This window comes from Epithele typhae, assembly GCF_022376455.1.
Source record: "Epithele typhae strain CBS 203.58 chromosome Unknown BXZ73scaffold_7, whole genome shotgun sequence".
Lineage (NCBI taxonomy): Eukaryota > Fungi > Basidiomycota > Agaricomycetes > Polyporales > Epitheliaceae > Epithele > Epithele typhae.
The window spans coordinates 279,157-292,128 of record NW_025954198.1 but is presented as its reverse complement, the minus strand read 5'-3'; the positions used below and the strand labels follow the sequence as shown (position 1 = coordinate 292,128).

Sequence of the window (12,972 nt, the reverse complement as noted above, 5' to 3'; positions counted from 1 at the left end):
CGTGATGTCCGTCGTGAGAGGGTATGCAAACTATCAAATGGTATGATCGCTCCGGGTTCACCCCGTCCTCCCCAACCCCTACGAAAAGAGGTCGACCAGGATGGTGATGATGCCGAGAACTGTGACGCGCGCGTCAGCGACCACACGACACGACACTACTCGACACCACGACGGACACGCACCGATCTCGACGGCGATGAGCGCGATGACGATCTGCTCGAGGCGCTCCGCGTGCCGGCTGGTGACGGTCTCCTTGAGGAGCTGGAGCATGTCCTGCAGGATCTCGACGCGCGCGTTGAGCAGGTCGATCCGCTGTGGGATCTCGAGGTACGAGCGCGCGGCGTCGTAGAGCGGCTGCAGGTCCGGATACGTCTGCGGGACGACAGGTCAGCCTGACCCCTCGGCTGGGATGCGGCGGAGACGGTAGAAAGAAGAAGGACGGACCCAGAAGACCTCGGGTGAGTCGAGGACGGAGCCGACGGAGTTGATGTTGGTGCGGAGGAGGAAGAGCTCGCCGATCTTCTTCATGATCTCCTTGTGGCTCATGTTGATCTTGCCGGTCTCGCTGATGATCTCGGGGATGTCTTTGGTCTCTTCTATGGTGTTCGCTATTAGGTTCTCGAACTGTGGGGGCGTCGGGTGAGTGATGGTGCAACCTTTGCAGAGGGGCCTGTGCTGTACGACGTACGAGGGAAATCTTTACGGATTGTGACAGTGCGTGCGAGAGCGAAAGTTTTGTCCTGAAGCCGAGCAGGTCAGAATGAGAATCGTCGAACTATCATGCGACACTTGCATGTAGCTGGAGCCTCTTCGGAGGGTGATGACGTCGTTGAATATCCTGTACACGAGTTTTGTGAGTCGTGGCGGCCGTCCAATATGCATGGCTGCTTACCGGCTGTAGCTCGCGTAGTAGAAGTTGAGGTCTTCCATCTCAAGTTCATGGGGTGCTGGCACAAGTCAGCACTTGTATTCCCCGAGGAGCATTTTGGTAACGCACCTACTCGGTCGACCTCGAACCGTTTTCTATACATAGTCAGCAGTGAATGCCGCAAACGCGGGGGAAGCACCACAGCGAGGACAGGAAACGCCGTTCTTGCTGCTCAGTCATGCCCCAGATGACGACAGTGCCGTACTCAAAAATGAAGATCTCGGCCTCGGTGGGTGTCTCCGAGAACTTGCTCTTCCGCCTGCCCTTTCCGTTCTGTTGGTCCGCTACTTCCGAGTCGGACACGCCGGGCGCGAGCTCGGGGACCCCGAGGAGGTCGCCGGTGGTGGTCGCCTGGCGGGAAGACGGGTCCTGGAAGTGCACGCGGGCCTGTGTGGCGGGGGCGTGCGAGGCCGGCGGGGGTTCGTAGACGTACGGGGTGTAGATCACGTCCACTATGGTTCGGGGGTTGGTGCGGTACGAGCCCCGGCGGGCGTTGAAGAACTTGAGGAGCTCCGGGAGACGGTACGAGCTGCGCGGCCCGTCGGGCTCTGGTCACTCGCCGGCGGCGCTGCTGGGGCGGGGATACGGAACGCACCTCGCGGTCGCGTACGCCGTCACGCGCGGAAGGGACTTGGCTTTCTTTTTCGTGAGCCGCAGCGCGTCCCGGCGCGCGGTCCCCGCCGGGATGAGGTCGATTTGGTTGTACACCTGTCGGATCCGGACGCGGGGACGTTAGCGTACGGGGGTCGAGGCCGCAGGCCGCGCTGGCGACGCACCTCGACGTCGGGCTCGTCTTCCTCCTCCTCGGCCTCCTCCTCTTCGCTGTCGGCGAGCGTGCCCGACCCTTCACCCGCGTCCTCCTTCGCCCGTGGGGGCGCGGGGGTCTGTGGGGCCTTGTCCTTCACTGGGCTCGGCGTGCTCTGGGAGGACCTTGAGCTTGCCGGCAACCTTGGTCGAGCGGTTGGCTCCGCGTGCCTTGCCCTCAGCTGAGGCGGCTGCGCCCGGTCCCGGGCAACGACGGGCGATTTGGAGCCAGGATGAGTATTTGACATTGATTGTGGGCTACGAAGACGACAAGTAAAGGCGGGCGAGCGAGGGGGGAGGTGGCAGAAGAAGCGAGAAGACGTCGGAAGACGCGCACGGTCGTCGGTGGCGGACGACCCCGGGCGCGCGCCGGCGATGATCTCATACTGTGCGAGTACTTGCTCGGCCAATACGAAATAGCACGAGTTTTGATCGGTCAACTATCGAGAACAATGGTGCATCCGAAAGTCCTTACAAAGCTGTGAATACGCCGGTCAATTACGTCGCGTAGTGAAGTCCAGGCCGAGGGACGCCGAGGACGTAGCGCTGCGGCCGTCTGCTTTCTCCTTCTCCTCCTCCTTCGCTGCGCCCCTGACGCCACTCAGGATGGCTGGACTGCCACCTGACGCAGGCCTCGAAGGCCTCGCGGCAGATGAGCCTGAATACTTGTAGTAAGTGGCTTTCCTTCCGTCCGACTCGGCGCTGCTCACGCGCATTTCGCCAGCTCCGTCCTCAACCTTCCCAAGACCGCCGCCGACCAGGAGGTCCGCGAGCGCTACCGCCAACTCTCCATCGTCTTCCACCCGGACAAGCAGACCGATCCTGCGCACAAGGACGCCGCGGCGGAACGCTTCCTCCAGGTGCAGAAGGCCTATGAAGGTGCGCCCTTCTCCCACCTCCCCCCCTTCTTCTCCCTCAAGGCCTCGCCTCCGCCCGCGCCCGCACTCCAGTCCTCTCGGATCCAGTAACGCGGTACGCTGCTCTCTCCTCCGCCCGCTCCCCTGCACAAGCCGATCTCGCCCCCGTCGCCCCGCATATAGCCGCGCGTACGACATCTTAGGTCAGGCCTCCATGTTCCCCCGTGCGCGTTCTCCACGTGTGCGCAGGCTGACGGGAGGCCAGCGCAGGTCCCGAAGGCCTGCAGCTCGTCCGCACCGCCGACTTCGCGAGCGTTCCCGAGGATGAGGTGAGCCTCGTCTGGCCCGTATTCGCAGCGCTCCGTGTTCACGTAACGGGCCTCGACTCGCTCTGTAGTTTGAACGGCAGCTCAGGCGGCAGCAGCTCGAAGCCGACCGGCTGCGTGTCGAACAAGCTCTCAACCCCAAGGGCAGCGTGACGGTCGTGTTTGATGTGTCGTCGATCATCGATGACCATTACCTGGATGAAAACGATAAGCCCGTGTCATTATGGCAAAATTTCCGGCTTGCTCTCCAAGATGTGACCAAATCCTCTATCGCCCTAAGGCATAGCATCCGGGTAAGCCGTAATCCTGTTCTAGAATCTTATGTGCACAACCGACAACCGCTCGAGCGAGCTCGACGGAGAGCGGTGGGGGTATTCATGGGTGTATGCCCTACAAGATGGACGCGAGTGGCGCGTTTTCGCCCCTGTTCCGCCTGTTCATTTGGCGTGTATATGCTTTCAAGACGTGGCCGCGTTTATCTGACTTTTACCGTCTTCCTAGCGAGAGATCAACAAAAATACTTTGTTGATTCTCAGCAACAAGCTCACTATTGGGAAGACTCCTCGGCAGAGTCGCGGCGCAATTATCGGAACGGTACAACACCAGTATTCTCCTCGGTTGAGGTTTCAGGTCGGTTCTCTTTACGCCTCGTTCCGTCGACTCTTGATGCAATCCTCATCAGGCAACAACGAGCCTGCTCGCTCTCTCTGGTCTGGGCTTCAAAGCATCGTACAAGGCCGATAATTACGTCTTAGCATGCGAGTCCCAAGTCTCGCGCGCGTTCCTCTTACGCCCTTCCCTGCACCGGTCGCCGGCCATCCCGCCTGTGACGGTCTCTTACGCCCAGCGTCTCTTTCCCAACTCCAATACACAAGGTACTCTTGCCGCATCGTTGACCGGCGCTGGTCCTCGTGTCGTAGTTGGGCTCTCGTCTTCTGAAATTCACGACAGCCTTCGCGAAGAGGCGACAGACGAGGACGGTGTTCCACCGAGTCTAGCATTCAGGCCACCTTCAGTGTCTGGCCTCTCGCTCTCCACCAACAGCTGGAACGTTGAGCTCGACCTCGCGGGTCTCCAAAGCGGCGTGGGCGCCCGGTATTCCGTCTCCTTTATGGAGCTGGGCGTGGAGCTGCAGGCATTCATAAGGCAGGGCTTGAACGGGGTCGTCTGGCTCCTTGGAGGACAGTGGACCCGTGGCCATGCGGCTGTGGGGGCATCTGTCAGCGTCAGCGCCGAGGGCGTGGTGCTCAATATCGAGTAAGTCGCCGTCAAAAAACTCGCACCGTCATCTCCTGCTGAATGCCTCGCAGCGCGTCACACTTCGGCCAGACCCTGAGCCTGCCCATCGTTCTGTCACACATGGACAACGACGACGTCGCGGTTTGGACGGCGGTCGTGCCGTCGGTTGTACTGGGCGCGCTATATTATTTCAGGCTCCGCCCGCGACGACGCAAGGAGCGGCTCGAGTAAGCTAGATGCATCGTGCAGCTCTCAGCCTTCGTGTTCCTGACCGTGGTTCAGGTTCATACGCGCCGCGCACCGCCGACTCCAAGGGGAGAAGTCGGAGATCCTGCGCCAGTACCACGAAACCGTCAGTCTCCTGCGGGACGTGGCCGCACGACACACACGCACCGAAGCCGCCTGCGACGGTAAGCCCGCTCGGCTTCGCACGACGGCTGCTTCGCGGAAGCTGAGCGCTTCTTTCTCATTTATGCCCATTTGTGCAGGGTTGGTTGTCCAAGAGGCGGTTTATGGGCCGTCCGAACGGGACGAAGGGACCGAGGGTCTTGATGTGGACGTCACTGTGCCGCTGCAGGCCCTGGTGAACGCTAGTCAGCTATACATCCCAGGGAAACGAAGCAAGGTGAGGCATCTGCTCGGCTCCATCTCCATGGCTATTTTTCGTCCAGGGACCGTCCTGCTGCTCTTGTGCTGCCGATAAGCGAGACGCTCTTCCCCACCGACAGCCCCATGTCTGGGACCGGACCTTTTAGGTGTTCCAGCAACCTGGCCGTGGGCTCGGGTCGCGGCGGCCGGTGCGAATCTCGCCGGTAAAACAGCCTATATGTCGACCGCCACGCTGGTCATAAGCACCCTGTGCATGACATCAATTGGGAAGAAGAAGGTCGCTTCGCGACGATGGACCCTTGTGTTCTGCACTCGCCGGGGCCACGAAAGCGTAACGGACATCTTCTCGACCCCGTGCGGCATCTCGGCGCTGTCTCGCTGCAGGCCTAGTTTCATCTCCGTGACATCGGTCGGCGGTTTAGCTTCGCTGACCTCCTTCTCTGACCAGGTCGGCATCCCCGGATTCCTTGACCCTGTCCCTGGCGTGCCCAAGTCTCTGCGCATACGCTACAATTTCCACGGTCGCGAGCATTACGCAGAGGTGCCGGACCACAGGCCTGTGGTGCTCCCCTTGAAAGGTGCGTTCGCCTCCCAGCCCGTCCTCATGGCGGTCGAGACGTCGACTCGCGCTTCTTCGCCTTCCCCCGTCCGAGGCCGCGGGCCGCAGACTGAAGTGTTCGGGGCATTGGCAACGAATGGTGACGCAAGTTTCTTCAGCCAGTGCCTCGACCTTCCCGGTAGTGCACACTGCTGCCGTCATTGGCACTGCATGGGCCGCGAGGATCCTGGCCGGGGTTGAGCCTATCCGCAGACTTGCACATGCTGATATGCTTTCCGTCCTGCGTAGATCATCTGGTCGCTTGAGTTCTCCACGCCGCCGCCGCCACCACCGCACTCTCAGACCACGTCCCTCGCCGGTCGCAACCTCGAAGAGCGCCCCCGCTCGGCAGTACCACTCTCCCAAACTCCGCGGGCGGCACACGGCCTGCGATCACTGGTCGGCGCATCATACGGGGACCCACACCCCTTCTCCCGCTCTCTGCCCTGTCACGAGTCGAGCGCACGCCCCGCGGCGTCGGCGCGTCGTCTGGGGGCGAGGAGCAGAGGAGCGCCCCTGGCGCATCAGACTCGCTCTGCCCTGCACCCGCTGACAGCTACGTACGATACTGTATTGGTCCGTAATCAACACTGCTGCCCCATTCAGTCGCCGCCGGTGGCCTGGTTTGCTGGGTTCGGGACGCCTCCCAAGCGCGCATCCCCAGGCCCCCGACCGGCTGCCAAACTCAAAAAGCCATTCACCGATTAATGCGAGCGCTGGCGGAGTCGAATGTCCGACGAACGGGATCCGAGCGCGCCACACGGTTTGTCGACCGGTCGCGCGCGTCCTGGGTTGGATGGCCGGGCGCGTGCGCCGGTCGGGTGCGCTCCCCGCCTTCGAATGCGGCTCTCCTGCGCACCGCGCGCGGGTCGACTATCACGCTATCAGCCGCCGAGAAGGAGGGCCGACCGCGTCTTCGCCGTCACGCACGCCCGGCCGCTCGTCCAACGCAACTTCCGCGCGACCGGCCCATCGACGCATCGGCCCATCGACGCATCGACGCGTCCGCGCGCGGTCGGGCGCAGGCTGGGCTGCCGGCAGCGGGCCCCGCGCGGGGCTTCTCGCTGATGAAGTCCTTTTCCCGCCCCCTTCCCTTCCCTGCCTTTCCAGACGCGCGCCCGCCCCCCGCTCGCCTCCTGTGAGTGCACACGGGCGATCGCGAGGCCTGTCTGCGCGCCAGCTCCGACCCCGAGTCCGAGCCTGGCCAGGACTGGCGCCCCCCCAAGTCACTTCGTCCCTTCGTCCAGTCTTCCCCGGGCGGCCGTACGATGGCGACATCGAGCCAAGCACCCCTCATCGACATCACTTGCCCGCATTCGATCGGCTACCTACGCACGGACTCTCGGCCTCCCCCACGCGCGAGAGGGTGTCGTCACCACCATTAAGTAGGGCGGGAAAGAGTCGACGGCAGCCGACGACAGCACACGTACGCAGGCTCGCAAACCGTAAAGTCGGGCGCCCGCGCCGCGCCGCGCGTTCGCCCGCTCGCCCACGCCCGCGCGCCCGTGTGCGACGGACGTTGTGTGTGCGCCTGCGCCCAGGAGGGTGCGTCGCGCGGGCGCGCGCCGGGGGAGCGGGCGGCAACTCCAGAATGCAAAAACGCGAGGCGCCCATCTGCCGCGATCCTTTTGAGTGTGCGGCTGCGTGCGGCGGGGGCGCGGGGCGTGGCCGGGAGGCGCCCGCCGCCGCAGCGGCCTTTCAAGCACGCGGCGTTCTGCAGAGCGCCGCTGCCCTGGCGGCGGGGGCACCGCGCGCGAGCGCGGCGTGGACGAACCGCGGTCCCTGCCCCTGTGCAGCCCGCGTCGGCTGAGCACTTTCCGTCGATGTGCCCGTGCCCCTCCCCCGCGGCCCCGACCCCCGCCCCTCCCACCTCCCCTGCGCGCGCACACACTGACGTGCTCAGCGTCGGTGCCTCCGCGGGAACGCGGCTTTGTGGGCGTCCGTGTGGGCGCACGCCGTCCACCGCCAGCGCGCCCCGTCGCCGTCGCTCGGAACGGCGCCGATGCACATACATTTGAGTCTCTTCACGTGCGAGAGCCACGCGGAGCGGCGCAAACCGTGCGCGCGCGCGCGTCCCGTCCTCCCGTGCTTCCGCCCGCCCTTGATGCTTGGGTACAGAGTACGTGTTTGCGTAGGTAAAAGCGTGCAAGGTTGCAAGTCCGCGAACGCCTGCCGGCGGCGCTGCGCCCTGAGTGCTGAGTCCCTGGGGACCGCAAGCGCGGTTCTGTGACGGGACCGCCGCCGCTCCCGCTAGCGCTCCCGCCTTTCTCTCAACCCTCAGATGCGCGTGTGCTCATGACCGTCTGCGCTGCGACGCTAGGGCCGTGCGCAGCCTGCAGCCGGGACCCGGGCCCCCGGGGTGTCCTTGCCGCAGATGGAAACCGTCGAGCCTCGACGCGCTCCGAACTCGTCAAATTCACCTTGTAATATCTCGTCGACCTCGCCCACGGAGACTGCCGTGCGACGCCACCGGCCGAGACGAACGCAGAACAACGTACGTTGGCCTGCCCAGCCCGGCCTTGCGCCAGGTGCCACGCCCACGCCCGCACGCCCTTCGCGAGCGGGGCGCAGTGGGCCCGCCGACGACGCCACCATCGCAAACGTGGCGACCCTCGAACGGCGAGCGACCGCGCAGGCTGGCCTTGCGTGCGTGTCCTTGGGCCTCGGACCTCGGGACCTCGGGACCTCCCGCTCGTCGCGCGGCGCGCCACCGTGGCACCGCGCGCCGGCGCCCCGGGCGGCGGGTGCTCGTGCGGGGCACGCGCGACACCGAGGGGCCCTCGGGTTGCGCGCCGCGAGATTCGAACACGCGCGTTCTCGGCCTTGAGGCCGGGCTCAAGGCGGACGGGAGGAGGGCTTGGGGGGTGGGGGGTGCGTCATGCGCCGTATGCGCTTCGTACGTTGCACCTTGCTTGGGACCTTGGGGCGGCGGAGGGCGGAGGGCGGAGGGCGAGGGCCGCGCGGCACGTGGGCGTCGAGATGTGGAATCAAAGACAGTGTTTGCTGCGTACGCCCGAGGACTTGGACGAGGACTCGACTGGACTCGAGATCGCGCGTCTATCTACAGACTCTCCCTCCATGGCGCCGGCGCCCGAGGAATGCGAGTGCTCGCGCGTTGGAATGCCGGCGCCGGGCGAACCGTTCTCGCGCGCACCCGCGACTGGATGTGTGTGTGTGCGCGCGGGCGGCGGTGGGGGTCGCCGGGGAAATCCTCCAGACGGATCGTTGGCATGCAGTGCCATCACGCGCATTTACGTGGGCGGCGGACGGGCGCAGCGCGACCAAGCAGCAGAACAAAGGGCCGCCCACGGAGCTGTGGGAGCCCTCCCTCTCCTCCTCGCGCATCGCCCGCGGGATCTTCGACGGGCGTAATGGAGGCCCGCTCGCGTGAGCGTGAGCCCTGGGTGGGCACACCGATTTCCAACTCCGCGCGCCCGAGGGCGGCGCTGATCATGGATGAGCCTGTGACGCGCGTGCGGAGGAGAACAAAGGGCCCTTCGCGCCGCGACCGGCGTTTGCGACGTCCTCTGCGGGCTTCTGGCCACGTTCCGCGACCGCACGCTCGCGGACGTTGTGCCCTCGTCGTCGTGTGCCCGATGACGGCAGGCTCGCGCTCGCCGTTTGCGCTCCGCGGCGGCGGCGGAGGCAGATCTGGGTTGCCCGCACGCGCGCTCGATCATCGTGTGCGGATCCCACCCACGAACCGCGACCGGTTCGGTATGAAGGCCACCTTCACGCGCACGCCCGCCGCCGCCGCCACTAGTCACGCCCAGCGTTCGACGTTCGACGTTCGACGTTCAGACGTTCAGCAGCACCTCGCCCTCGAGAGCTCGACCGCTCCAGTGCAGTCCAGCACCTCCCTCTCAATGGACAGCGACAGCGGCGACCATACCGCACGGCGACCTCACCGCGCGGCACCCTCCCCCTCCCCAGCCTTCCCAAGTCCGCGGGGGGCGTAAAGCGGCCGACGGCATCGATCGTGGCACTGGGAGCGGTGAACGGTGTCAGGCACGCGCGCGCGCACGTTTACTTACGCCAGGCCGCTCAGGGCCGCGCACACCCGGACGCAGTTCGCGGAGTGCGCCTGTCAACGCCGCGGAGCAGCTGAGCTCGTAAGTAAGTTGTAGCGGCCGCACGGGGTGCGGGAAAGGGGACGCACACGACGCCGACTCTATACATACTCACTCGGCGTACGCGCACGGGCGTGCATGCGACGGTGAAGCTTTGAAGCTCGGGGCGAGTACGGATGAGCCGCTCGGCTTCGCGCGGCGAACTGTGCCGCGCGGGTGTGCGGGCGTGCGTGCGTGCGGGCGTGCGCGTCCACGCCCACCGCGCACGGCACCGCGCCTGCCGTTCTCGTCCAGGGCGCGGTGGTGGCGTGCTGACGCCTGCGGGGAAAAGGGAGAGGAAGAGAACAGTGCGCGCTCGAGCAGGCCAGCCCTGCACGACTGACCACCTGCAACACTGACCCCGCGGCTGTCAAACAGCCGCAAGCGCCCCGGGCCGTGTCAAGCTCCCTCTGACGTACGGCAGCGGTCCTTCGGATTCGCATGGCCAGTGCCAGTGCCAGTGCTGGAGGAGCGCGCCCTCGGAATAATGCGTGCGATGGCCGGGGGCAGAACGGGACTGCATACACATACATACCCGTCTCCAAGTCTACAGAAACTACGTCAGGGTGTCAGCGGGTTCAGTCTGCGTGAAGGGGACCTCGCCCGGAGCGAGCACGAGAAGCGTGCCGTGAATACGCACCTCGAGTGACCGCCAGCCCGCCCGCACCAGAACGAACGGCCAGCCCCGCCATCCACGGCTCCTCGATGCGTCGCCCCCTGCAGACCTCTGTTCGCCGCGATCTCGTCGTCGGCGATCTACGCCCGTAAAGAACTGGCTGGGGCTCTCGTCATCGAACGTTCGAACCGCGCCGCGCCGGCGGCGATCATACCGCCCCGCGCGCTCCTCGTACGGCAGCCGCGTAGGAACCGGGGCCCGTCGTGGGCTCTTTCGCGTCGCGAAGAGACGTGCGACGCGCGAAAAGCTTCGCGCGTGTGCGCGCTGCGACCTCGCGCGCGACCGCCCCTTCGCGACCGCGCGACGTCGCCGGGGCTCCGGCAGACGTAAACGGTGCGCGCGAGGGCGGCCCGGCGCAAGGGAAAGGCTGCCGTGTGGGCGCACACGACGCAGCTCGCGAGCCGGCTCCTGCGAGCCTGCCAGCATCCCGAGGGCGGTGCTGCGCCGCGAAGGCGTTCGCGTTCGCGTGCGCGCATGCGTCGGGTGCGCACGCCGTCTGTCCGTCGCGGGCACGTCGGGGAGCGTCGACGGGTCGTGTGGGCGCCGTGGGTGCGGGGCGGGCCCGGAGAAGGCGTGCGTGGCAGGAGGGACGGAATGATGGATCTGGGGCGGCGAGATCTGCCGCGCGGGTGGAGAGCGAGACGAAGAAGGAGGCGGGAGTACTTGGAGGGACGACTCGCTCGGCGGAGACAGGGGGTACGGCCGATCGCGTGGGCCGCCCCGCGCTTTTGCGCAGGGGACGCTCTTCTTGTCCGGGTGCTGTCGCGAGTGTGCGTGGATGGGCGAGGGGAAGGGCGCGCAAGCGAGTGCCAATGCGGGTGCGGCGATACAAGAGAAGAGAACGGCGAGAACGGCAGAAGGTAGATGGGAGCGACAACGGCGAAGGGGGGGTGGGAGGAGGAGGACGCGAGGCGAGGGACGGGTCCACGCAGAATTGCCGCGGCCTGGGAGGCGAGTGCGAGCGCGGAGTCGAGCGGCGGTGTAGGAGACCGCCGCGATGAGCGCGAGACGAGAGCGAGGGCGAGTGGAGGGGTCATGTGGGCGGCCGCGGCACGGAAGCGTCGGCTGGCTTCTCCCGCGACGCTTTTCGAGCAACGGTCGGGCACGGCCTGCACGATGGGTGTGCGTACTCCGCGGCTCCCAGGAGGGATTGTCACAAGCTCCCAGGCCCCACGGTGCGCACGGCGTACCACCGCGTCCGGATCCCATATCCATACCCGGACTTGCTGTAGACATCAATCAGCAAGCAGGCCCAATTCTGTCCGCCGAGGGAGGCACGAGAACGGACTGGGTCCGCTCTCCATCTGCGGCGGCCTCGCCTCGCCACAGATGGGCATCGACGAGGCGACGGCGGGCGAGTGCATCTTACAAGCGGGCGTGGAAAGGGCCGAGATGGCGGGCAGCGGTGTCTTGCGTCGTTGACCCTGCCGTGGGTGGAAGCACCCTAGCTGCGAGTCGCTAAATCTGGGCTGACGGCGGTGACGTCTGCAACCAAGTTGGTTAGTCTGGGTGCGAAACATGTGAGCAGACCCGTACCGAGAGGCCGAGCGGTGCGCCGTGCGCTACGTAAAAGAGCAGCAGGTCGTCGAACTGGGGCATGGTCGCGCCAACTTCCCGGATACGAGCCATGAAATCCACGGGGGGCCCGAGCGGTGTCCATGGCCCGGAATGTTCCAGAGAAGATGGCGTGCGTTGGGCGGATGGCCTTTTCCAGGCTGGAGGGAGGCGCAGGCGTCGGATTGGCGATTGCGGGCAGCGATGGGAGTCGGCAGCGCGTATGTTCGTGATTAGCGATCGTTCGAGGTCGAGGGTGCTCGCAGCTGAGAACAAGGCCATGGACCTGGATCGCGATGTGGAAGGCGCGGGCGAGGATCGAGCGCGCTCGTGAAAACGACCGTCGTCTGAGACAGAGTGCGCGGCGACCCGCCGGCAGGTACAGATTCTTTCACGTGTGGAGGGCAAACGGCCGTTGGTGGGAAGGACGACGGCGGGAAGAGAGAGAGAGAGAGACGGCCGCACGGCTGGATGACCACTCTGCAGGGGCCTCCGGGTGCAAGCGGGGGCACCCTAGGCTTCTGATCGTGCCCGGCCGCCCGCTCGCCCGTTCGCCCGCCGCTCCCCGCGCGCCCGACGTGGCGGATGCCCCGGCCTGACGGGGATCACAAAATGGAGTCGGGTACCGGGGACACCTCGCGGGAGGGCGTGCAAGCGAGGCCCTGAGGCTTTGGCGAGACCGTCGACGTCGGCGGCTTGGGGGTGCGCTGTTGTTCGTCGTCAGGTAGGCAAGAAGAAGGGAGGCAGCATAGGACGCGCGGGAGGGAGGCAGCGCCCAAGGGCCCCGGCGAGCGGTGGCGGGCACGCCAGCGACGCGGGATGCTGACCAAGCCAGAGAGAGCGAGCGCCGCGGGGGCGCCCGGGGCGGGCGGGCGCGAGTTGCCGGGGCGCGATCGGAGCTAGCGACCGTGTGTCGGCGGGGCGCAATCTAATCTATTAGATTGAGTAGCGAGCTGTGTACGTACGACCCTGATTGGGGCCCGTTTGCAGCCTGCTCGCGGGAGCAATGCCCGAGCGCCATCCTCTCGACCTATCCCTTTCGCGGGCCCCCAGACCTAACATGACTTTCCGCACCCCCGCCAGCACGGCGCGCGAACCTCGTGGCGCCGAGCCAGCTTGTGGGCTGCGGCAGCGGGCGACGGCGCGGTCGCCCGCACGCCTGCACGCCACACCCCGTCAAGCGCCGGGCACGGAGCGGGGGCGGGCGGGGACGAGAAGAGTGACTCAGGCCGGACAGGAACGGGGGCCGGACAGCAGCAGAAGCCGCAGACA

At 65.9% G+C, this 12,972-nt stretch overlaps 2 protein-coding genes across 2 annotated transcripts; one reads left to right on the top strand and one right to left on the bottom strand.

The window, feature by feature from the left end:
- Nucleotides 1–78: 78 nt before the first annotated feature.
- Nucleotides 79–1,980, bottom strand: BXZ73DRAFT_88348 (uncharacterized protein; the record flags this gene model as incomplete). Its single annotated transcript, XM_048024907.1, has 11 exons — nucleotides 79–119; nucleotides 183–372; nucleotides 445–624; nucleotides 689–740; nucleotides 893–947; nucleotides 998–1,023; nucleotides 1,071–1,457; nucleotides 1,524–1,636; nucleotides 1,705–1,827; nucleotides 1,859–1,909; nucleotides 1,945–1,980. The coding sequence occupies 11 exons, from the start codon at nucleotides 1,978–1,980 to the stop codon at nucleotides 79–81; spliced, it is 1,254 nt and encodes a 417-aa protein (XP_047880894.1).
- A 358-nt stretch (nucleotides 1,981–2,338) lies between these two features.
- On the top strand, nucleotides 2,339–5,562 carry BXZ73DRAFT_98386 (DnaJ-domain-containing protein; the record flags this gene model as incomplete). The annotated part of the gene is made up of 10 exons (XM_048027674.1): nucleotides 2,339–2,403; nucleotides 2,457–2,611; nucleotides 2,860–2,918; nucleotides 2,987–3,208; nucleotides 3,417–3,545; nucleotides 3,598–4,172; nucleotides 4,226–4,381; nucleotides 4,437–4,564; nucleotides 4,643–4,779; nucleotides 5,212–5,562. The coding sequence occupies 10 exons, from the start codon at nucleotides 2,339–2,341 to the stop codon at nucleotides 5,560–5,562; spliced, it is 1,977 nt and encodes a 658-aa protein (XP_047880893.1).
- Nucleotides 5,563–12,972: the final 7,410 nt, after the last annotated feature.